The 26,563-nt window shown below is 34.0% G+C and overlaps 1 protein-coding gene across 1 annotated transcript; it reads right to left on the bottom strand.

Moving 5' to 3' along the window:
- Positions 1-16,303: 16,303 nt before the first annotated feature.
- On the bottom strand, positions 16,304-24,803 carry LOC107421667 (uncharacterized). Its single transcript, XM_016030947.4, has 7 exons — positions 23,880-24,803; positions 22,419-22,497; positions 20,596-20,747; positions 19,559-19,682; positions 19,225-19,410; positions 17,876-17,947; positions 16,304-17,751 (listed from the first exon to the last, which is right to left on the bottom strand). Exons 1-7 carry the CDS (start codon positions 24,296-24,298, stop codon positions 16,927-16,929), a joined length of 1,857 nt encoding a protein of 618 aa, XP_015886433.1. The 5' UTR covers positions 24,299-24,803; the 3' UTR covers positions 16,304-16,926.
- Positions 24,804-26,563: the final 1,760 nt, after the last annotated feature.

The following is a 26,563-nucleotide window of genomic DNA, read 5'->3' as shown; positions in this document are numbered from 1 at the left end:
TCAGAATCAACTACCTGGTCCAAACTTGGGACTTATTGAACTCTTAGTTTCTTTTGAGCAACTATATCCCTCACGAAATGAATATCAATTTCAATATGTTTCATCCGTTGGTGTTGGACAGGGATTATTGGCACGATAGCCGGTATGTAAATTATCAAATCATGGTATGGGAACCCCAAACAGAGAAACTTTTAATCCATTTAGAATATATTGTAACCAAATGAGCTTAGTGTTACCATTAGCAATAGACCTATAGTCAGATTTGGTACTAGACTTGGCAAGAATGTTTTGTTTCTTTAATGACCATGAGATGAGATTATCACCCAAGAAGATGCAATACCCATTTGTGGAGCGTCAATCATCAAGATCAAAGGCCTAATCAACATTAGTGTAATCTTGAAATAGATTGTCAGTAGATCAGGAAATATGTAGACCCAAAGTCCTTGTGCCTTTTACATGGCAAAGAATTTGTTTGCATGCCTTCTAGTGCAATTCAATGGGACTTCACATATGTTGACTTAATTTGTTGACTATAAAAGCTAGCTCAAGTCAACTAACATTAACCTATTGTAAAGCGCCAATTATGTTCCTATAAAGAAAGGTATCTTTGAATGGAGTACTTGTAAATTTATTGAGATGTACACTAGAGTTAGCTAGAGTGGGACTAACGCTACATTTGGCAATCTCTATTCTATGTAGTAAATGTGACGACCAGTGTGGGTGGATGCGGGACACTAGCAGGCTACGTGATGTCCAATCCCACATTGCTCGGGTGTAGATCAAAAAAATGATTCAAATGCAATAACAGTCACTTTCATAACATCGAGGAATTTTCAAAGCAATAAGTTTTAGAATTCGAAAGAACTCCAAAGTTAGGCATGCTCAGGTTAGAGAAATCCCAGAATGGGTGACCTCCTAGTAAACTCTGAGGAAAAAACAATATCCTGAGTGCAGTGGCTAAATTAGGGACAATATCAGTAGAAAGTGATAGGACCACCAGTGGAGGTGAATGTTAGTAAGCTATCTGGTAACCAATCCACATCACCTCAATGTAGATCAAGGGATAATTCAAATGTAATAATAGTCACTCTCATAACGTCGAGGGCTTTTCAGAACGATTAGCTTCAAAGTTTAAAAAAACTCCATAGTTAAGCATACTCAGTCCAGAGCAATCTTAAGATGGATGACACCACGGGAAGCTCTGAAAATAAAAACCCCATACCGAGTGTTGTGATTAAATTGAGGACAATATCAGCAGAGAGTGATAAGTCCGCCAGTGGAGGTAGAGTATTATAAATGGTCTCAGAGGCTGTTCTAAGTTAGAAGTGTGCCAGCGAGAATGTTGGGTACCAAATGAAGGTAGATTATGATGACCAATGTGGACAGGTGTTATCGAGGCCTTCTCAAAGCGGTGGCTTCAAGGTTCGGAAAAACACCAAAGTTTAGCATGCTCAAGTAAGAGCAATTCTAGGATGGATGGTCTTCTGGAAGTTCTAAACAAGTATCGAGGCCTTCTCAAAGCGGTGGCTTCATACCGAGTATAGTGGCTAAATTTGGGGATAATATCAGCAAAGAATGACAAGCTTGCTAGTGGAGGCTGGGTGTTACAGTAAATTACCATGTATTTAATTTGAGATATATGAAGACCAATGTTATTTTTGACAACTTCAATATTTAAAAATTACGACAAGGAACTCAAGTCCTTTAGAGAGAAGACTTGATCAAGTTTAGAAATAAATTTCTCAATAAGACTAGAACATGAGGTGATGATTAAGATATCATCAACATAAAGGAGAAGCGATATGGACCCAATATTACTATGAAATAGAAAAAGTGAATAATCCATCTTTAAGCTTTGAAAACCCTAATGAAGAGGTGTGTTCTTAAATGTATCAAACCGAGCATGAGTTAAATCCTTAAGAAGTGCAACAAGGATGTAACACCCCATCCCGAAGTATGCTGGAATTTTCTCATGCTGACCAAGGTTGACCGAGTTTGATTGTTGTTGACAGAGAAGGGTCAAACTTTGACTTTTTTGACTCTGCAAGAATTCTTGGTTGACCAAGACACCATTATGAAGTACGCATTGACACGGATCCATAGACTAGTAGCACGTCAAAAATGAAGCTACGGTTTGAAAGTTATGAGCAAAACAACTTAATGTTCGAACTGTCCGAGGGTGCCCTAGTTGACTTCTTCGTTTTGTGAAATTGAGCTTTGACTCATACATGGTTGTGAAGTACTCGTTGATACAAGTTTGTAGACTAGCGGCATGTCCAATTCGGACATATGGTTTTAAAGTTATGGACCTGTAAAATTTTTCTAATCCTGTATTATTTTAATATTATTTTTTTCATATGAATAGTATATGCCACATGTAACTTAGTACATGGTGCCGTGTTTCACGATGAGACAATGCCACATGTCAGCCATAATTAAATATTACATTATTTTATTACCTTATATTATATTATTATTTTAATATTTTTTTTTCTTTTTCTTTCCTTTTCCCCACGTGGGAAAAAAAAGGAAGAGGGGGGGGGGGGGGGGGGGGGACCCAGTTCCTTCTTCCTTTTCTTCTTCTTCTTTCTAGAATTCTGAGGAGCTCTCCCTCTCTTCCCCTACCCGCTCATTCACAGCAACCATTTTCCATCACCAATTTCCTCTCAATTTTGGACACCCACCAAGAAATGTTTATACCAACTTGAAACCCACATTCCCAGGAAACCATAGCCATGTTTATCACATAGCGAAACGATCTAGACTCGCCGAGAAGCCATGAAAATCGGTGAGGGATGCATTTTCCGATCACCATCTTCTGATGAGCATGAGGTCGAATGGGTGGTCCTTTCCCACAAATTCAGACCCCTTAAGTCCATTTCCAAGCTTGGATTGGCTCAAAACTCACTCGTTTAGGAGATATGACAAAACCCATTTTGGCAAGAAGGTCCCGGTGGGATTCCGGCCACTTCCGGTGTCGGTTGAACCAATTGAAGGTATATTCTTGGTGCTCTCACCATAAGCTTCAAATTGGTAATTAGAATGTGAATTATAGTTGAGTATTTAGGAAGTTGCCATTGATGAAGCTAAGTTATGTTTATGTTGAAATTGGACAGAAATTAGACAAGTCTTCAGTCAATTGTCATTACAGCTAAGTTCCTAATGATTGTTAGAGGCCAAAGAAATGATTAAATTAAATTAATCCTCAAGATGTTGAAAAACCCCAACTTTTGAGCTAAGACTAATCGGGTTTTGTGTATATATGTTTATGTATATGTATGTTTGTAAATATATATGTGTTTCATTCATGTATACATATGCGGATGTATAAGTGTTGGTGCATTCCATGGTATGTGCTAGTTTGATATACATATTACTATATGCACAGATATTTTGTAGGTATATAAGCATGTGTATGTGTAAATAAATATATATAAATATTGTGTTATGGTAATTTATATGTGTAATGCCTAAATAAAATTGTTCTTTAAAATTATGGTGCCAAAGTTATGTGTAGCATTTAATTTATATCTTTGAAATTAAGGAAATTGTAGTTTTCAATTGTTGCAAAATTAATGTTAATTTTGTTGTTGAGGTTATGATGCATAACAAAAGTATTCTCATTTATTTACTTATATATAACATTTTATGTGGTTCTAATGATATTTGATATGAATTGATTTTATTAATTTAGTATTTTCAAAATAAAATATATTTATGTATTAATTAATTTATTTATTTATTTGTTCATAAACTTGATTTTATCTTATTTTATCGAAACTTATTATTTTAATAATACTATAAAAATTTATAGTTTTTAGATGCACCATATACATACTGGTGTTCTATAGTTGTGGATGTGATTAGCGCGCAGGTGGAGTGTGATGAGCGTGCAGGTTGTAATGTCTCCCGTGACTTGCTATGGACCTGAGGGCAGGCAAGTTTATATAGTGCACACAAGCCGGCCCCCTCCATGGCCGGGATGACGGTTTAAGCGGCAGCACTGTTGGGATGCCGAAGCGATCTTATGCAAGTTTCTCTCTTTAATCTTCTGCCGAATGGTGCTGGGGACGCTGGGTACCATAAGGCACCACTGGTATATAGTATGTGCATCAAATGTCTTATATATATATATATATATACATGTGTGTGTGTGTGTGTGTGTGTTATATTATAATATATTATGTTGTATATACCACACCGTACAGGGACGACGATCCAATGTGATCCATGTAGAACTAACCTTATAACTATGTTGCCTACGAGTCCAGAGGATTGGATGGCCAATCTAGGCAACCATCCTGAACTGTATTGGTTGTAAAGTACCAGCGACAACTAGAAGCATGGATTATGCAGCATATTAGAGAACATCGTTCGTATCTCTGATGCGTGTGTATATTTTATAATATGATTTTAGTTTTAAAATATTATTTTACCTTATATTATCTTATTTATTCAGAATCTGGTTTTCTAATATTATTATTATGGATACGGTAATTGCTATTATTATTTATTATGATTATTTTAGTAGCAATTTCATTATTTATTATAATTATCATTGCCATTAATTATCATGGTTGCCACCATTTTATTATTGGTATTTTGTGATTATTATTGTTATTAATGTTGTTATTATGATTATTATAATAATAATAATTATTATTATTATTACTTTTATTGGTATTATTATGATTTATTGTTATCTTTATTATTATTATTATTATTATTATTATTGGTATTATACGGAAGCCTTCGGGCAAGTGGGTTAGCTTACGAGCAAGGATGGAAGCCTACAGGCAAGTTATGATATTATTGTTATTAATATTACTATTATTAATATTGTCCAATTTTCTCCTGCTTACGTTATGAATTGGAACTTTATAAAACGATATTAATATGTGGTATACTAGTAAGTGGGTGGTGTGGGCGGACGTGAATGATTAAAGGTATATTTTGGTTGTTTATTTAGTAAAATTGTTCCTATTGCATATACAGGTGTGTTATATGAATTATTATCGAGGTGCCGTCATTGTGGAAATTATTGTAGTAAGGTGGGAGGGATAAGGTGGTACCATATAGAAGTACGTTTTCGTGCAAGTATAGCCTGGGCATGTTCTACCTTTAGGGGAGATGCTGTCGGATTTTCTATAGGACGGTCTGGTAGGGTCTCCCTGGAATCAAGACTTGTCCAGGGTTCTGGGAAAGGATTTTGGACGGGTCCTGACAAAGGAACCCAAGTCCTTTAGAGAGAAGACTTGATCATGTTTAGAAATAAATTGCTCAATAAGACTGGAACATGAGCCAATGATTAAGATATCATCAATGTAAAGGAGAAGCCATATGGACCCAATATTATTATGAAATAGAAAAAGTGAATAATCTATCTTTAAGCTTTGAAAACCCCAATGAAAAAGTGTGCTTTTTAAACATGTCAAACCAAGCACAAGGTGCTTGCTTTAAGCTGTAAAGGAACTTATGGAGGTTACAAAAATGATTAGGATATTTTTCATCTTGAAACCCATCAGGTTGATGCACATATACAGCTTCAGAAAAAATGCAATTTAGAAAGGCATTATTTATATCTATTTGACAGATAGACCATCCTTTGAAGACTGCAATGGATAGCACAACACGAATCATCATAGGCTTGATCACTAGACTAAATGTTTCTGTATAGTCAACCCCAACATTTTGATGATACCCTTTTGCAGCTACACATGACCTATCAAATTTCTTCTTGATTCAAAAGACCCATTTGTCATCCAAGATATTCATTTAAGCACTAAAAGGAACAAAATACCAGGTCTTATTTCTTTTCAGAGCATTGATTTCATCCTCCATCACTTACCTTCAATGGGGTGATGTAAAGGCTTGCTTTGTAGTAACTGGCTCATGGCATTGATAAAGATCAATCGTGGAAAGCAGAGCCTTGTTCTTGGATATACCAGCCTTAAATCTTGTGATCATTGGTTTAGTGGATTTTGATTGAATAGGAAGGTTAACAAAAAGTTGTATTTCGTTGAGATTAGAGATAGAACCTATCGAGTGTTTTTGTCGTATTGCAGAGTTATCCGGAATTGGTATATTTGTTGGCGGAGCTGAATTTCTTGGAGAAGAAGATATGTGTTGGAGACTTGGTGGTAATATATATTATGCCTGTTTTAAGGCTTTTACATTTATACCCTTTATGGTTTTCATTGTAACCTAAAAAAATGCATTATTTAGAATGATAAGAAAATTTATTTTTTTGATATGGCATGATAAATAGATAGCATTCACCACCAAAAATTTTTAAATAGTGAAAATCAATTTTTTTGTTGAATAATTTTTTAAAAGGTGATTGAAAATCAAGCACATGGGTTGGCAATCTACAACCTATTGATTAAAAAAGTTGCTATGAAACAAGCATCCCACCAATAGGAATGTGGTAAAGAGCTATGGGCCTTTGCAGAGAGAGTTGTTTCAGTTATATGGTGTTGTTTACGCTCAATTCTGCATTTTGATTATGGGTGTGAGGGGACGAATGCTAAAAGTGAATTCCAAATTTTCAACTAAATTTTTTAATTGGAAACTTCATATTTTAATTTCACTGGATGAATCCAAGAAAATCTTGAGAAATCATCTTGGAATAAAATATAATATCAATATCCCTCATTGGGTAATACAGAAGTTGGGCGATGTACATTAAAGAAAACTAGATCAAGAGATGTTGTGCTTTCGGATTGTGATAAGGGTACATGTAAACAATGCATTTTAAACAAAATAACAAAAGCTACAGAATTCATTTTCATTATAAATAGATAGAGTTATACACTAAGAAGACTTTGATTTTACATCAAAGAAAGAAGGATATCCTAATAAAAAAATGCCAGAATTTATTTTAAGATAAACTTTAGGAATAACAACTAAAGGAAGTAATTTTATTTTTTCCCAGATAAGCCAAATTCTTTACTTGACCGCCAAGGAGAAACACGTGATATAGACCATCCCTTGCAATAAGACTTTCTTCGTAACCTGATCCTGCGTAAAAATACTACGAGAATTAACCTCAACAACAGGATTAATATTAGTGATTAAACGAGCAATACTTAGCAAATTTTTTTTGATTTTTGGAACATGTAAAATATTTTTCAAAATTACTTTTGATAGTCTTTGTTAAAATTTGTGGATCTAAACATACATAATAAATTCCATAAATCATAAATTACTAACCTCCAAACACAGCCATTGATAAATTAAATCTTTAATCCTGCAAAATAGAAAACAATGTAAAGTAGTGCCTATGAACACACTACTCTCAAACCACTCTCAAATCTCTGAAAACCCTAATATCAAAATACCATATGGCATATATTTATTGCTTGCCCTAAACTTTTTATAGTCTCTGCAAGTCACACTTACCCATTAATTTTAACATACACAAAATACTAATAATTTAATAATATAATAATACTAGGAAAAATATGGGTAAGTCATTGGGCTTTTAAAGAGAGTTGGTCCTCCAGTCTAATGGACCAACTAGAGTCTTATAGAAAGTGTGTAACCAAGGGCCCTACTACAAAATATTAAAATAAATCAATCCCCTTAATGGCATAAATAGGCCCTGTAAATGAGTAATTGATTATGCTAAGTCCACAAATTATTTATTTATCTAACATTCTCCCACTTGGACTGCATAATTATCATCATATATAATCCAAACTCACTTACTATAGAATCTCCCGAACCATAATATCATTCCATCTACATATATAGCATGCCGACAGGACACAACAATATACTAGACTAGGCAGTAGAGATTCTCTCAGTAAATCTTCCAAAATATGATACCATTTCAACTGAGCACTTTGCATGCCATAAACTCAGTCTAGGTAGTAGAGATTTACCTAACCACATGCAATCCCCCAAGACACAAATACCATTTCATCCGAGCACATTGTATATTGACAAATACAACAATATACCCAAACTAGGTAGTAGGGACTCACCATGGTACCTGTGGATCAACATACACATATACATGGACTAATAGTCTCAACAGGCCTGTAAATATAAGGAGCAATAATATGCGTAATAAAATATCTCATAAATATATAATGATCCACATACATCAATGTATCAAAATAATAAATAATACTTAACATGGATATTACTGCAGAAAATATAACAAACTCCCACTGACCCACAGCAGTCTCAGCTACCTAACAATCCCATACGTGACATATGCTCCTCAAATATGCCTATGGGTGAGGCCTTGGTCAGTGGATCTGCCACCATGCTGTAAGTAGGCGTGTGAACTACAGTAATGAGGTCTTCTTCAACTTTCTCCTTAACCACAAAATACTTAACATCAATGTACCTTGCATCAGGGGTACCTTTTAAATTATTGGAGAAAGATACTATGCAGTATTGTCACAATACATCATAATAGGCCTCTCAATGGAGTCAACCACTCCTAAATCACGAATAAAATTTCGAAGCCAAACTGCATGACGAGTAGCCTCATAACACGCCATATACTCTGCCTCCATAGTCGAGGATGCTGTCACTGACTGTTTGGCACTGCGCCAAGATACAGCACCTTCTGCCATGATAAATATATATCCAGTGGTAGATTTCTTATCATCCACACAGCCTTTATAATCTGCATCACTATAACCAACAACATCTAGGGAGTTGGTACGTCGATATGTCAACATATGATCTTTAGTACCCTGAAGATACCTAAAGACATTCTTAACTGCTTGGTAATGAATAGGATCAAGATTGCTCATAAATCTACCAACCACACCCACAGCAAAAGCTCTATCAGGCCATGTACATACTTGAGCATACATCAAACTACCCACTGTAAAGAATAGCGAACATTTCTCATCGCCATCCTCTCTTTATCATTCTTGGGACATTGATCCTTAGAAAATCTTTCACCCTTTGTGACCGGTACACTTCTAGGAGAACAATTATGCATATCAAATCTCTTAAGGATTCTATCAATATAGGCTCTCTGAGATAATTGCAACACATAATTCGTCCTATCTCGAACAATCTTGATACCCAAAACAAAAGAAGCCTCACCAATATCTTTTATATCAAAATGGTTGCACAACATCCTCTTTGTCTCAACCAACAGGTCAGTGTCATTAGTAGCCAGAAGTATGTCATCAACATATAACACAACAAATATAAAAACTACTCCCACTGACCTTCATATATATACATCTATCAACAACATTCTTCTTAAAGTTATTTTTGGTGACAACCTCATCAAACTTAAGATAGCATTGCCTCGAAGCCTGCTTAAGATCATAAATTGACTTTTTAAGCTTACAAACTAAACTACCATTCCCTGTTTGCTGGAAGCCAACTGGTTGAACCATATACACATCTTCAAATAAATCACCATTTAGAAAAGCAGTTCTGACATCCATCTGATGCAACTCTAGGTCATAATGTGCCACAATCGCCATAATGATTCTAAAAGAATTCTTTGTGGATACAGGAGAGAATGTCTCTGTGTAATCAATTCCTTCCTTTTGGCTAAACCTTTTGGCTACAAGTCTAGCCTTATACCTCTCCACTTGACCATTAGAGTCTCTTTTAGTCTTAATTTACACCCTATAGGCTTGCTATCCAATGGTAACTCAACCAAATCCCAAACACCATTTAATGCCATGGATTTCATTTCATCTTCCATTACATCCAACCAAAAGTTTGAGTGTGAACTGCTTATGGCTTCCTCATAAGTGACTGGATCTGAATCATCACTTATATCAAAATCATACTCCTGTAAGCAAACCTCATAGTCATCAGGAATAGCTAACCTCCTAGTCCTTTTTGACCTTCTCAAAAGCACATCAGCATCTACAATTGCTGGGATATTCTGCTCCTCAATGATGGGTTCATCCTGATCAACTACTAGTTCATCAACTACTGGATTAATAATATCTCTATCAGGAACTACAACACTGGGCATGAATATATTTTCTTCTCTAAATGAGGCTCCCTTGGACCATTACTATCATCAAAACCAAAATCATCTTCAAAATAAACAGCCCTGTCTTATTTAACAATCCTGGTGGTGTAAGATGGACAAAAGAATCTTGAACCCCTAGATCCTATACAATAGCCAACAAAATACCCACTTATAGTTTTAGGATCCAACTTCTTAATTTGAGAATTATAAATCCTTACTTCAGCTTTGCAACCCCATACTCGAAAATGATGCAACTTAGGCTATCTTCCTGACCACAACTCAAAAGGAGTCTTAGGAACAGATTTACTTGGAACATGATTCAAAATATAAGCAGCCGTCCTTAAAGCCTCTCCCCACAAGTAATCTGGCAAGCTAGAATTTGCCAACATAAATCGCACAATGTCCAACAAAGTGCGATTTCTCCTTTCGGCTATGCCATTCTATTGAGGTGTACTAGGCATTGTATATTACGCATCAATGCCACACTCACGTAAATAAATTGTGAATGGCCCTGGGTTCCGTCCAATCTCATCATATCTGACATAAAATTCACCACCTCTATCAGACCTCACAGCCTTTATCTTCTTATTCTTTTAAAGTTCCATCTTTACCTTAAACTCCTTAAAAGCAACTAAAGAATCTGACTTCTCACAGATAAGCTCAACATGTCCATAACGAGAAAAATTATTAATAAAGTTAATAAAATACCTATAACCACCCAAAGCAGTTGGAGTGAAAGGTCCACATACATCAGTATGGATTAATTCCAAAACATCTTCACACCTTACTATCTTATCATTTCTAACCTTGGAAGTTAGCTTCCCTTTTACACATTCTACACAAGTCGATAGATCGGAGAAATCAAGATTAGCAAGTATTCCATCCTTCACTAACTTTTCCATCCTGTGCCTAGAAATATGTCCCAAACGCTTATGCCACACCATTGAGGTATTATCATTAACTCTTGGACGTTTAGAAGCAATAACAGGGGCAATAACAGAATTAATAGAAGAATTGAGATCATTATTAAATAAATCAAGTCTATATAAATTTCCACATAAAGTTCTCAAACCAACAACTTTATCATCTTGTGTCCAACTTTATTACAACAGCCACACTTTCCATTAAAGTACTCTTTCCTTTCTCCTATCTGATAAGCATCATCATACTTAATATTATTCTAAAGGTCTAAATAATAATGTTTCTCATTCATATCAAACTTGATAAATTTTTTTCCTGTCTCCTTAAGAAGTTCTTTTGCTACATCAACCTTAGGAATACTAGTATATATAGCTTCATTCATGTAATTCTCCATCATCATCATGCAGCACTTATTAGAATGCTTCCAATCCTCATAAAATTTCCTAATTACTGCACTACTATCATTAGTTGGTATCTTGGGTGAATTTATTTCCAAAGCCAAATCCAATTTCATAAATGTCAAATTCATAACCAAGGTCTTTTTCCACTTCTGATAATTTATCCCATCCAATTTCATCATAGCAGTCATAGGCAAAACATTCAGGGTGCTACTAACTGTGAAAATAAGAAGCATAATAAAGCATTTAATATATATAAAACATTAACAATTTTCCACCATGCCCAGGTTTTAATTCGAATTAAAACAAAGTTTATATACTTTGCACAAATTTGATTCAAAACCCGATTACCACTAGTTTCGCATCACAATTTCTTTTTTTTTCTTTTTTTTTTTTTTGTTTTACAAATAACAATCAGGCATGTATTATGTTTCTTCACACATCAAGATCATAGCTTCACATATCCATGTACGCAGAAGAAAAATAAAATAAAGAACATATATTTGAATCCCATATATCATTCAATGGCCACATATAGTTCAATTCGATCATCGTAGATACAACGAAGACTAATCACAAAGAAATTTATTATGCATATTAACCATGCTCTGATACCAATTGTTAAAATTTGTGGATCTAAACATACATAATAAATTCCATAAATCATAAATTACTAACCTCTAAACACAGCCATTGATAAATTAAATCTTTAATCCTGCAAAATAGAAAATAATGTAAAGTAGTGCCTATGGACACACTACTCTCAAACCACTTTCAAATCTTGGAAAACCCTAATATTAAAATACCGTATGGCATATATTTATTGCTTGCCCTAGACCTTTTATAGTCTCTGCAAGTCACACTTACCCATTAATTTTAACACATACAAAATACTAATAATTTAATAATATAATAATACTAGGAAAAATATGGATAAGTCATTAGGCTTTTAAAGAGAGTTGGTCCTCCAGTCTAATGGGCCAACTGGAGTCTTATAGAAAGTGTGTGACCAAAAGCCCTACTATAAAACATTAAAATAAACCAATCCCATTAATGGCATAAATAGGTCCTGTAAGTGAGTAATTGATTATGCTAAGTCCACAAATTATTTATTTATCTAACAGTCTTTGCATAAAAGATGAACTAGTGCTATGTACTGGTAAACCTTGTCCATCGCCTACAACAATTTCTCAGTGCCTCCATATTTGAATCGATTCTGAATCTTTGTTGGATCAGCAATAATATGATTAGTGGCATTACCATCCATTAGCCAGTGAGGATTGGCTACAATATCAGGAGAAGAGTAATGTTCATAATTATTAGTATAATTGTTTGAAGGAAGCTGAAAATTCTTATCAAATATGTGCCAACATTCTATCACAACATGACCAGGTCGATGACACAACTAATTGAAAACTTGAGCACTTCTACCTCTATTGTTACTGTTTCCACTTCGATCATTTCCACATCTGCGGGTTCTTCCACCAAGGCCACTGCTTCTATCAACCCAAGTATTACCTCTGTTTACTAGTCGATTAGATGATGAATATTCCTTACCTTTGGAACGATCTGCAACATTTGCAGTAGGAATAATGTCAGGACCTGCTTGATGTTTAATACGCATTTCTTGACTTAATAATAAGGATTGGACATTTTCAATATCAATTAGCTCACCAGAAGAATTGATGTTGGCAAGGAAAATTGTAGTTAGGCAGAGTAACTTCACTCAAGAATGGAACTTTTGGTGGTGAAATAACAATTTGAGACATTTTGCTGAGCTTTGATACCATGTAAACGTAAACACAAGAATATATGATTTCAAAGGGATAATTTTGTATTGAATATACAGGGGTTTACTTATACAGAGAGTTGAGACTTGATGATAACTATCCTAACTCACCACAAGGATATACATTGAAGATATATACGATATATTTACATATATCAATGTATAATGATCTTTCACTTTATCATAACGGTATGTAATTGAAGTTCTCTATCAGGCCAAAAAGCTGCGGTAACAATGGAGGTCACGAAGAGAGTGGAAGGAGTGGAGGATGTTTTAACTCACGTGGACAAGGCTTTGGTCTATCTCATTCTGGTCCATTAACCTCATGGAACGTCAATTCAGATTCTCCATTAAACTCCAACCCGCCAAATGGAAACATGTTTATTTAGCCCAAACAAAATAATAGAAAAGTTATGTTATGCCAAATCTACACAAGGCCCTATCACATAGTTGATAATGTTGAAAGAGGTATGACGTCATTGATGATAATGGAGAAGTTCAACAAGCTCATATTGCCCATGAAGAAGAAACATCTACTTTCTTTGTTGATTCAGGTGAAACTGCTCATATGATGAACAACACAGGTATTGTCATTTCTTCAAAACCTAATGTTGGCAATGATGTTATTTATGTGGAAAATAAACACTCTTTACCCATTTCTCATGTTGGTAATTCTTCTATTAAAACTAAATAGCAAGATCTTTCTTTGAAAATTGTATTGGTGGTTACCAAGTTGACAAAGAACCTACTTTATGTAAGCCAATTGATTTTTGATAACTCTTGCACTGTGGAATTCATTTCTTCCAGTTTTTATATTAAGGATCACAAGAACTAGAAAATGGCCAAGTAGCATAGGCAAAGAAGGTTGCTTACACTTGGTTAAGGATACAGTGAAGCCTTAGTTACAATAAAGGATGGAACTGCAACTTCAAAGCTGTGGCATGAAAGAATGGGACATCTGAATTATAATTTCTTCCAAAGTTTAAATAAACAAGAATTTATTCGCATTTCAAGCTAGGCTAAGAATTTTTCTGTTTGCACTAGTTGTCGGTTTGGTAAATAGTGTAAACTTTCTTTTAATAGTTCAAATAATATTTCAGTTGCTCTTCTAGATAAAGTGCATTATGATCTATGGGAATCTGCCCTAGTTATTTCAAATCAAGTTATCAACATTATGTTATTCTCACTGATGATTTCAACAGGCTTAGTTGGTTATTTCCATTTCAAAAGAAATCAGACTTTTATGATTTCTTTTATCAAGTTTCAATCTCTTGTTGAAAACCAATTTGACAGGAAAATCGTGGAACTCATCACCAAATCTTTTGTCTAGGTACACCTTTGCAAAATGGTGTTATTCAACACAAACACCAACACATCATTGAAATAGGTATCAGCATGATGTTTCATGCCAGGAAAATTATTCAGTGCTAAACATGTACCAGCTGGCATGGGATTTGGTAGACACAACAAATAAAAGAAAGCTATCAGTATCATTAACCACACATGGTGAATCTATAATTATTGATATATATACATTTATATATATATATATATATATTCTAAAAGTGGTGAGCTAAAATTACTAATATGTTAAGGACCATGTGCAAATTTATGGAGAACTTCTATGTGCCAAATCCATATACTTCAAATAATAACGCATTATTTAAATTTTTTTTTTTTTTTATCTTACTTAAAAATAAAACTCAAATAAAAAGTGTAACTCATAAAATTCATAAAGTCTATGTAGGATCCATTATTTAATTATTATCACTAGTTGATTCAATGTTCTTTTTAAAGTTACATTTATGATATATCCCTTTTATAGATCCCAATTCTTTACCATATCAAGTGCACATGATAGAAATAAGACTCTTTCATCAAAAATAAATAAAAATAAGACCCAACTCACACAGTCACACTCACATCCACACCCACTCCGCAGGACAACTGGTCACTCCATCCTCACCTGTTCGAAAAATGGCAACAAAGGTTCCATCAATCAAGCTCCATGAAAAGGTGGCCAGTCACCGGCAGTGCCAGCGCCGCTGAAATGGCAATGCCAGCATTATCACCCAGATGTCCGAAAGGGTAACGGACCTGGATCTGTCGGTGTTCGACAAGATCTTCGACCGTCAACGCATGTGAAATGGCAGCATGTGAGAAGCACACGGCATGTAGAAAATGGAAGTGAAGGGGTTATGAGTACCGGACTGTCAGAGAAAAATATAAAAAAAAAAAATGAAAACCCACCTTCTATAAAGTTTAAGCTTTTAAAATTAATGGTAATTCAACTGGGACGGGACGGACTACTTGATGTCGAAGCAAGCCGTGCTAGGGTTGGTGAGGTCGGTGAGCTTGAAGAGGGCCGAAGATGGGATTCACGTGAACTACATGTCGCCTGGGATGTTGCCAACGGCAATGACATGCAAAAGCTGTCATGGTTGAAAGAAGTGCTGAAGGAGAAGCATGCGGATGATGCGGCGGTGTTTCTGGCTTCCTATGAATCAGAGTTTGTCATAGGCACATTCAGAGATCGGCAGCCATTGAAGTAGAAGGCACTGAAAGCTCTTGAAGGAGTCAAGTGATCACTATCTATCTCTAATAAAACTAGTCAAAATGAATGAATGAATTATAAAAAATAAAAAACAGCTATTGAGACTGTTTTTGGTCCCTCTGTTTGTTTTTGCTTTAATTAGAACCTTTTTTTTTTTTTTTTTTTTTTTGGTGATTAAAATTTAATATGATTTTCTCTGTTGTATTTGTGATGCGTGAATGATAATCAATCATGGCTTTCCACTTCAGACTTCAAATTTAAAAGATAGCTACAAGTTTAAACTGAAGGCTGTTATAAGTAAACAAAGTCAGATACATAAACAAGGTCGGATATCATATGATAGGCAACAATCATCTGATGATAGCAACAATTATCTACAATCGTCGGCTTTTAGATGATTGTTACCCACCAAATAATGAACTAACTTCTCTCACAATATATCATTATCAATAAAATAAAATATAGAAACAACAATTTAAATCCATTTCAAATAATTCATTTATACAAGCAGTTTTTCTCATTCCCATTACAAATGGTTGTAATAGTTGTCATTTACCATTTTAATGGATACTTATAATATTTTAAAAAATAAATAACAACAATAACAATAATAATATTCTATCCCTCACCAGCATTGTATTAGTTGCCTTAATTTGAAAATCAAATAATAATAATAATAATTATTAATAATAATAACAATAAAAAGGGTGAGATTCAAGATATTCCACTACAGCAATCATTAACAGATACTAATGATGACAATGATAGTGATTACAAAAAGGATGCCTTCAAGATGATATAGGGTGTAGCAACTATCATATAAAATGCCTAATGAGCCTTCCTATTCAACAGAAAAGAAAAAAAAAATTACCAATACAACAATTCCAATGGCCAGACAGACTCGATCAATTATTAAAGCACATTCCAATAACTAATAACTTCCCTAATCAACAACAAAGTTATTTGTATGTAAATGGGATTTTACAATTTGACAATAAATATCATATATAGAATCCTTGTCTTTGGTAGTTGACATATCAAAATCGAATTTGAAGCTTACAGGATACAGAAGCAAATGGCTGTGGTGCTATATGCAGACTTTTGAGAATGATGAAATCCATTAAAACTTCTCTATCTCAATTTGTGCCTGATGGTGCGATTCTGAACCAAGAATTACACAAAGTCTTCCTCTTTGGTACACCATCCGTCTTCGCTTCCAGAGGTGTGCTCTCAGTGCTTCCTTAACAGAGCACAACGACAAAGAATTTCCCGAATAGAAGCAACAAACATTTCAGACTATACTAGGTGGGTCTCCCATCCAATTGCAAACAGCTCGAGGCCAACGTGTCCTTATGCAGTCCACCAAAGGTGCATGCTGAGGTGGCTCTGGTTTAGCCACTTCATTGTCCTTTTCTTTGGATTCATTTCCCCCAGTACTAGAGGACATTGCCACATCTGCCATAAATTCTTCAGGAGTCCACCTTGGAGGAACTGAGACCCTCAATTTGGTGAGCCTAGGCCTTTGCACTGGAGTCTCACCACCACTGGTTAATTGGCTCCCGTTCAAATCTGATTTTGCAATCCCATTAAAATGGTAAAGGTCAAACACCTTTTTACCCATCAAACCAGTCGAATCTTTCAGGCCTCCCAAACTCTTGTCCAAGTCTAAGATAACCTGCCAGAACTCACTCCATACAATAAAACCTGTGTTGCAAAGTTGATCGATCCTCTCAGTTGGAAGCTTTATATTCGTTTCCCTGAGGACTTGATGAAAACCTTCCACACTAATGAAACCACCACCTCCACTCTGATCCTGAGCATCAAAAGCTTTCCGAATCTGTGATTCCCTTTCTTCCAGTTCATTCTCATCTTGAACAGATGTATCAAGAGCAAATATGACTGTATAATGGGACTCACTCCCAACAACCCAAATTGGCCATTTTGGACATTTAAGATATTGGCCAACTTTACAGAAATTTAAGGATTCAAGCAGTGTGAGGAATCCAACTTCCACAGTTTTGGTTATGCCCTTCACAGACATACCGCCACCTAAGTCCATCCTTCCATCAAACACATTAGGAGCTGCCTGCCCGCAGAGCAGTAGGTTCACAATTTCCTGTTCAATAGTAATGTAGGCAGGAAATTTAATTCAGAATGCCGAAAATGCCAAGGTAGAGCATGACCATCAAATAGATCAATTGCTGAAGCAACAAGTCAGGAGAATAATTTATTTACTATACCTGTGAAGCATGCCCAAATGGAGCAGTGACGAGGGGTAAACTGGGATCATCCCTGTCCGCCTGAACTGAGTCCTAAATATCAATAATTTCATTGCATTAGCATCATGAAGAGGGAGTAGGGGATAGAAGTAAAAGTGGCGCCTTATCAAGGGTTCAACAGGCCCATCATCATAGTATGTTAATAGAAATGAAATTAAAACAATCATATTTTGGAAAGAACTTCTCTGCAGGCAAAAAATTACTGCCAGCTGTATGCCATCTTAAATATTCTAACTTCTATGGCTAGTTTGTTGGGTTGGTATTATTTAATTGATTTTCTGTTTTTCAGATTTTAAAAATAAGTCAACCAAACATGTATTTCTCTATTTCAAAACCCTAACATGAATTTCTTTATTTCAAAACCAAGTAAAATCCAACATCCTTAAGACGTGTGTATTTCATTTTCAGAAGCTTGAAACTATTTTCAAATTCCATACATTCAATCTTACAGATCACTATAAAATGCTTTTGAACTCAATAATATTGTGAAACTATTCTCAAACATGAATCTAGCACACCTAAACTCCATTATTGTGTAAATGGCCTCTCTCTCTCTCTCTCTCTATATATATATATATGTATATGTGCATGTGTGTGTCCTAAACTACATATTGTGTAATTGGACTTTCTCTGTCTTATAACTATGAGTTCATATGTGTGTATATGTAGACACACTGTTTAAGCAAACATCCAACATTTGTTTTCCGACATTACATTGGGAAAACTCTAATTGTAGTTTTGCAATCATTTTTAGTTACAATTCAGATATTCAAATACCTTAATTATAGCCAAAGTACAACGCCACTGGAATAACAAAATCTAGTAATAGTGGATTTTCAGGCTTATACCAATAACAAAATCTAATGGTGCACCACTTCCTCATTAATTTGAGAATTCGCAGTAATTTATGTTCTGAAACATAGAAGTAATGCTTCCTGTCATACATAGTTCCCTTTTAATTGTCTAGGGCTCTAGAGATTAGAAACCAGGGCTCCAAAAATAAATTTGGAATTTCAACAGCATTAATATTCCGTTTCATTTCTGCTTTTGGGTTGTAATCCTACCCTATCCTACTCTTACACATTCTGCTTTTAACTAAAATGCAATTAATAAAAGATACACAATTCTAGGCTAACGACCCAGTAAATTATTGCATAAGCACAATCAAATTGATCACCGGTAAGTGATATTCTACTCTGTTACCCATTTGAACTTTAAAAATTAATAATAATAACAATAATAATAAAATATTCCTAAAAGAATTATGGTAGGTGAGATTGACAAGCGAGCTTTCAAGCTGACAAACATACCAGTCCTCTAGATAGTAAGGCAGAGATAAGGAACAGCAATGCCCCCATGCGACTTTGGAAAAGTGGAAGCATTGCTTCAAGCCTCCGAAAAGCACTTGCTTGCACCGTGTAAGTGCTAACTCTCAGCACTTTCTGCAAATCCAGAGCTGATTCGAATGAAAGACCTTCAAGTGCTTTAGCCACGACCTGAGTAAATTTTACACCAACTCAGTAAATTAAATGCCCAAAACCGTACATCACAAAAACAATGCAAGAATAAAATTGGAAATTTCAATATAATCAAATATCCATTTAATCGCCACATGCGTGCAACAAGATCAACCAATCAGCCTACCTCATCCTTCAGGCTACCCTCAAATTCCTTGATGTCATGCTCAATGACATTTATAGTTGCAATCACAGCTCTTTTGTTGCTTCCACATACGAACAATATCTCACCCATGCTTCTGATCAGGGCTCTGATAAAAATAAAATAAAATAAATCTAGATTTTAGAAACCATTTTCCATGACAAAAAACATGTATTGATTAATTAATATGAAAATAAAAAATCAAGGTTCTAGCATGGAACAAAAATTACTTCCATTTAATAAGTGCTTTAAATTAGAAAGAAATAAAAATATTTCCTCTACAATCTTTATAACAGCTACCTCAAAACACCTTTGCTAAGCTAATTGCCAAAATGGACACACACACACACACACACACACACACACACACATATATGTAGAAGTATCTTACGAATACAGGTAATAACAGAAAAACCTTGAGCATAGTCATATAAAGGGTTTAAATTTCTATTTAGCTGAAGAAGGGTCATAACAAAATGACATAAGATCATGTTGCAAACAATGGGAATGGGGAGAAGTACTGTATGAGCAGTAAGGTCTTGAAATTTATTGAGTTTCAAATATTAACAAAACCATAAGGGGGAATAAAAAAGAACTTTAAAAAAGTTCTATGACACTAAAGAAAACAATTTGCAAAGAAGAGATTCAAAGAAAAACTTCATACAATGATGTTTCTCATTTTTAATAAACGTGAGAAACGAAACTTACTATTCCTGTGCATTTAAAGTACAGGCAACGAAGAGCAAAGAGAGCCAGAATTACAGAACGCTCAAAGAATTCTTCTTTTCTTCCAACATAAACAAACCACAACGCAATTATACATATTATACTCAATAGGAGAATGACAGATGCACTATGCATAAACGAGAAATTAAGGAAGGTGCTACACTAGGAATTAATTTCAATAGTGGTAAAGATCCCAAGCCTCTTCTCCAAATTGAAGCAATAAATGCATAACTTGAAATCAGTATCCATCACCTAAAATAAAATAGAAGTATAATTTACCATTCAAAGCTAATCACCTTGCTTTTGCATCTTCAGTAAGAGAAGAAAAATTATATGATGCAACACATTGACTTTTAGACAATCTCCTTGAACCCAAATTTTGTGGCGTGTTTGGTGCAAATTTACCTAATTCATCAGGGACGAAAAGGAGATATTTGAGAACAAAAGCCTGCACAAAATCAGCAAACGCTGTAAGGAAGGGAAGAAAAAAGGACCATTACATGAAATGACATTAATAAAAATTAGTTGAGAACTTTGTCAGCACAACTTTTTATAAAACGTGAAATAGCATTAAAAAGTAATCACTAAAGATAAGGATTTGGAGTGGTTGCCATACTATACTAACATATACACAGTGAGATGAAGATTTCTAACTTATCAGTCAAACAAATGAGATTCACCCTAAAGATCATCAGTGACATATATTCCACATTCCAAACACCTTTGTGGTCTATATTTTTAAAGACCAAGGTTAGTCTGACACAGGCTCTGAAGAGGTTTTCAATACAAAATAAGCAGTAATTCTAGCATAATCTGATCTTAAGTTGGTTAGGAGATGAAAATTCAAATCTTTAATTACAATTGTTTGTGTGCATGGCAGCGGAAGGAGCTAGGATCCAGGCCCTTCACCTAGGAAGTATTAATGTTAACCAAGAAAGTAAAGTGGCAAATTTTGATGGATGTTGGGGCAACTCAAGGGTAGGTTTGAAGTGACTCTAAGGATAAGCTTTTAGGGCCTATTTAGGAACTGGAATTGTCTAAATTAAGTGGCGTTAGAATACATATAATTGGGTTAGATTGTAGGCCAATCCTGCTGCCCCCTAGTCCAGTACAATTAAAACTCTGAAACAAGTCCTTAAGACTATGGTGAGCCAGTAAGGTTTCACTGTGGATAGAAGTGAATGATGGAAAAAAATAAATAAATAAATAGTAACTAAAGAAAGACATGAAAGACACTAGTGGATACCACCCTTGATATTAGGGTGCTAAATATTTTCACAAACCTTTTTTTATCCATTTCAAAAATAAGAAACTAATATATACACGCTCTTCTAACACTCACAAAGTTAATGGAACTTAATTTGCTCAACAGATAACTATTAAAACTGACCAAAAATAAAAGGGCCCGATAACAAAACCAAATAATATAAGGAAACCTAGGATGCAATATAAACACCACAGAACATTAAAAGAAAAACGAAAACACCAAATGTAGAGTTCAAATACCAAATTTTCACAGCTAATTTCTACAGATATTTCTGATTATAAAAGATTTGAGAAAATGTAAATATATGTGTGTACAAGTGGAATTATGGAAAAAGGTCAAGAATTAGTTCTCTTCAAACAAAATGGGATAATAAAATTTTGTAAAATCTGCTACATTATTGTTAATGGCTTTGAGCCACTATTGCTCCTAGGAAGTTCAACTAATTAATTGCCTTGGGAAAATAAAGGAAAATTGGTATGTAGATTTAAAATAGAACCTTTAACATCTCCAAATTTTGAATTTCTAAATTTTCAAAATTTTTATGTTTAAATCGCTATAAAAAATAAATAATTTTTGTGAGAGTTCCGATAATGGTAGAGGTCTTAAAGTTTATGTTTGATTGATTCATGCTAACACATTTGTGCAGTTAGCAAATTATAGTAAGAAGTGTAACATAAAATTAGCTTGCTCAGAAGTCAAAATAATGACTTGATGTAAGTGCAAATGCAAACCTAGAATGATAAAGTACAATGACATATTAGGCAATTCAAGTTCAACTAACATAATTAAGAGTCAGGCTCTGCATGTTACATGAAACTCAGAGACCAAAATCTTAAGAAATCAGAAAATTACCTGAATGGCTGCTAAGACGCCACAGGGCCCACCTTCATGCTGCACTAAGCCCATAGATGTTTCTGGATCAGGGCTAAACCTAAAGGAAAGAACTTCACAATATTAGCCAATAGATTGAAAGTGTTGGACATTGCCACAAGGATGGTTTTTCAAATATTACTATAATAAATGTTATTGTCACCATCCAAATAAACGAATATAAAAGAAGTTAAAAAGGCTACTAACATGGCAAAACGAAATACATTAAAATGTTAAGTGTAGAAAAATAAAGCCTACTACAATAAGTAGCATAAATAGACATAAAACAGGCTTACATTGGGGGACGGGCTGGGAAGGAAAATAAAATAAACAAATAAATAAACAAAATGGTGCCAGAATAGGACAACACTACAAAAGCAGAAAAGAAAATTTCTATGATACCATTCTGAAACACAGAACCTCTTTATTACCAAAGAGAAATTAAATCGAATTGTCTCGACATGGATAAAGAATACATAAACCAGTTAGCACACAGCTTGAAATGGAAGTCTATTGATTTAGCGCATGTGAACATAAACAAATTCCTACACTTTTTCTTTGAATATTTTGGCCATTCACCAAAACGCCAAGACATATATCTATGACCATAATCACAGTTGAAATCTAATTCCCCTCTTTAAAGTCCATGTAATGAAGGGATTACCAGCCAGAAAACTTGAAGAACAAGATCATCCATCCGTTCAATTTTGGTTGATAAATGGTTCAAAATACCCTTCTTCTTTTTTTCTTTTTTTTCCTTTTTTTTTTTTTTTTTGGGTAGAAGGTTCAAAATACCTCATTCATAGACATTATAAAGGATCAAAATTGTAATACACCAGATCAACTCTATAGAAGATTGTAATAAGAAATAAGAACTATAGAAGACTGTAATACACCATAATCAACTCTATCCCAAGCTCTCAATACATGTATACCCAACCATTTCAAACAATAATAATATATTGAGAGCAAGCAGAGGGCAGCATGAATGTCATCCAATAATGTGCCAAATATAGCAGAAAAGACACAAAAATTCCTAGTCAATTATTAGACATGTTCAACCGCAATTTTCAGAGAAATTTTATTACCATCAAACCTATAAAATCCAGTTTAAAGCCAGTTAAGTAATTTATGTAGCAATGGTAGCGCAAACCGATTCGTCTGGATTATAAGAACCCAAATTCAGTAGCACAAATAGCGTTTATCCCCTAACTTACCACAACCAAATTCTTTGGGAATATTGAAGAAGCTTTTTACCAACTAACATAAAAAAAAAATAAAAAATAAAAAAACATATCCAAAAACTTCCAACCTGATCAAATTGTCCACTACTAATCATTTGACGAAAATGTTAATTGCACAGAATTCAGAATCATACAAAAATGTAAAGGTTAAGCTCGAAGAAAGCGATTCTTTTGCCATTCAAATTCAATACACACAAACCTTATACCCTGATTGCTCCACTGTGCAAGAATGCCCTTGGTTACTTCTGCTCCGAACACCATTGAAAACAACTCGTTCGCTTCGCTTTCCGTTAACTCCTTCCCCAAATTCATCTCCTCAACGCCCGATTCTTTCTCTTTCCTAACAGCCTTGGATGCCGAACTTGAACCCGAACCCGAAACCGAAACCGGAGAGCGAGATACAGACGGAGGAGAGGCTTTCCTGGCGTCCAACATTCGCTTCTCAGCAGCGGCAGCCCTGAGCTCCCGTTGAAGCCGCCGGCTCTTCATTTCCGGCGACTCGTCCGCCGGAGCTCCGATTGGAGTGTCCCTTGGTTTACTCCGCTTGGGTTCCGGCGGCGAGCTCTGCATACTCATCCGCAGTGCCATTTGGAGCTCCTCATCCTCTTGATCCGCCATTGGAAGTCCACAGATCCAAAGCCCAAAAAAACAATTAGGGTTCCGATTTCCTCAGCAATTTACAGACCAAAAACGCACCGTATTAAAAGGTCGGAGAGCTCTCGTTTTCACGAAGAACGAAAAATTAATAAATAAAAATTTCGAATTAAACTAAAAACAAAAAAAAAACAAAAAAAAAAAAAACTGCTAGAGGGGAGAAGGACACAAATGGAAATTTATTTATGTGGGAGCAAATTCCGACGTGTCCTTACGCGGGTTAGTGGTGAATGATACGACGCCGTATTAAGCCTTTTGGCGGAATCTTCAGCCTCTAATGACAATTATACTTCTTAGATCATGGTTTACCATGCAGAACAGGTATGAGTAAATTACAGAAAAGGTAATGGCATTATGGGAAATAGGTGCTCATTGAAGGGGTGTATTTGAAATAATGACTGGCGATACTTTCCTTCTATGGAGAGGAAAGTGAAAGCATTTTTTGCAATTTGGTCTGGTCGGACAAGAGTCGCAGGAAGCTGGGTTTTGCAACGGTGTTTTTATGTGGTGGGATTGAAGTTGCACGCGGGGATTTCGCGGCCGCTTGATTGTTATCATGGTGGAATTCCAGCTAAGATTTTGACCTTTTTTAGTCAATGGGATTGTCGACCAACATTGCAATTTGGGCGTGTGCGGTGAAACCGTGAGACCACAATGGTACTTTTATTTGGCATGGTTTTTACTACGCCTACCTTTTTTTTTCTTTTTCTCTTTTTTTTTTTTTTCCTTTTTTCTTTAGGGGTAAGACCTCTAGTTTTTGTTTGGTTTCGTTTGTAAGTAAGTAATTTGCTTGTTTGTTTGTTAATTTTAGTTAATGGCTGTAAAATTTGGTTAAACATTTCAAATAAGTATACATTTGAAAAATAAATAAATAAATGAAAACGAATACAATTTTTTAAATTGTGTTTCCCTTTTTTTTTTTTTTTGTAATTAATTAAGATGTTTAGTACAGTCTTAGTTATTGCTAACTAATATTAAAATTTTCTTTTTCGATATTTAGATCATATTAATAATTAAAATTTATAATTATATATATATTAATAATAATCTCGATAGAATATATTTTTCTAAATAAAATTTTAATATATTATTAAATTTATATTTTATTATTTTTAAAAATTAATATTAAAACTATCAAGTTATTTTAAAGTTAACCAAACTAATATATAATTAAGTAAAAAAAATCAAAAACTAATTTATTACCAAACAAAACCTAAAAATTATATTGCAAAAAAAAAAAAAATCTATCATTTGTCACTTATGATAATAATCATATTTGAAATATATTGCACATAGCAATTGCTGATTGATTGTGGTAATTTTATTTTTATTTTATTACTTTTTCAACTATAAACACTCATAAGGGTAGCCAATCAAATTTGCATTTGAATCCCACCATTAATAATTCTCAATAATAACAAATAATATTTTTTTAAAAATATATTTTTTTTTATTTGATTTTTATTATTCTTATTAATAATATTGTGAGTATCAAATTGTTTTTTAAAGTATATTAAAGCCCTATTTGTCAAGGTTTTTGGAAAACCTTTAAAAGCTATTTTTGAAAATATTTGTATAATTTTTATAAAATGCTTATGACATCCAAAAATATATCTAACTATAACCATTAAAGAGTGGCGTATATGTGAAGAAACAGAAGTAAAAGCGGAAATTATGTCAAATAACACCTAAGTTTCATACATCTTTTTAAAAGTTGAGTCATTCATATTTAATTTATATTAATTTTTCAACAATATTATTTGATAAAATATTAATAAATAACTTTGTATATGTGTTGTATGGTATAATTGATAAAAGAATAATTATTATCTATAGACCTTTATATAATAGATTTTTTTAAAAAAAAATATTATTAAAAAACTATAAATATTTGGTTGTAAATAAAAAAATTATATTAAATGCTCAATAAATTTTCCACATAAGTTTTTTAAAAAAAAATTTCTTTTAAAAAAGTTTAAAACTCTAACTTATCTAAAACAATTAAAAAAAACTATTTTTTTTATGTAAACAAATATTGTTGATGCTTATCAAATGCTTTTATTTTGAAAAAAAAATAAAAAAAGAAATACAACAACCAAGTAAAGCTTTTAGGCCAAAACAAACTCTACCAAACCGATTCTATCTAACACCATTGCGTTTTATAGAAAGTTACTATTAATAATTTGAAATTTCATAAGTTTTTTATTATTATTAAAATATTAAAATATC

The sequence above is a fragment of the Ziziphus jujuba genome, chromosome 5, assembly GCF_031755915.1.
Source record: "Ziziphus jujuba cultivar Dongzao chromosome 5, ASM3175591v1".
In the NCBI taxonomy this organism is placed as follows: Eukaryota; Viridiplantae; Streptophyta; class Magnoliopsida; order Rosales; family Rhamnaceae; genus Ziziphus; species Ziziphus jujuba.
The sequence above is the reverse complement of the archived record's forward strand: the minus strand, read 5'-3'. Positions and strand labels throughout refer to the sequence as shown.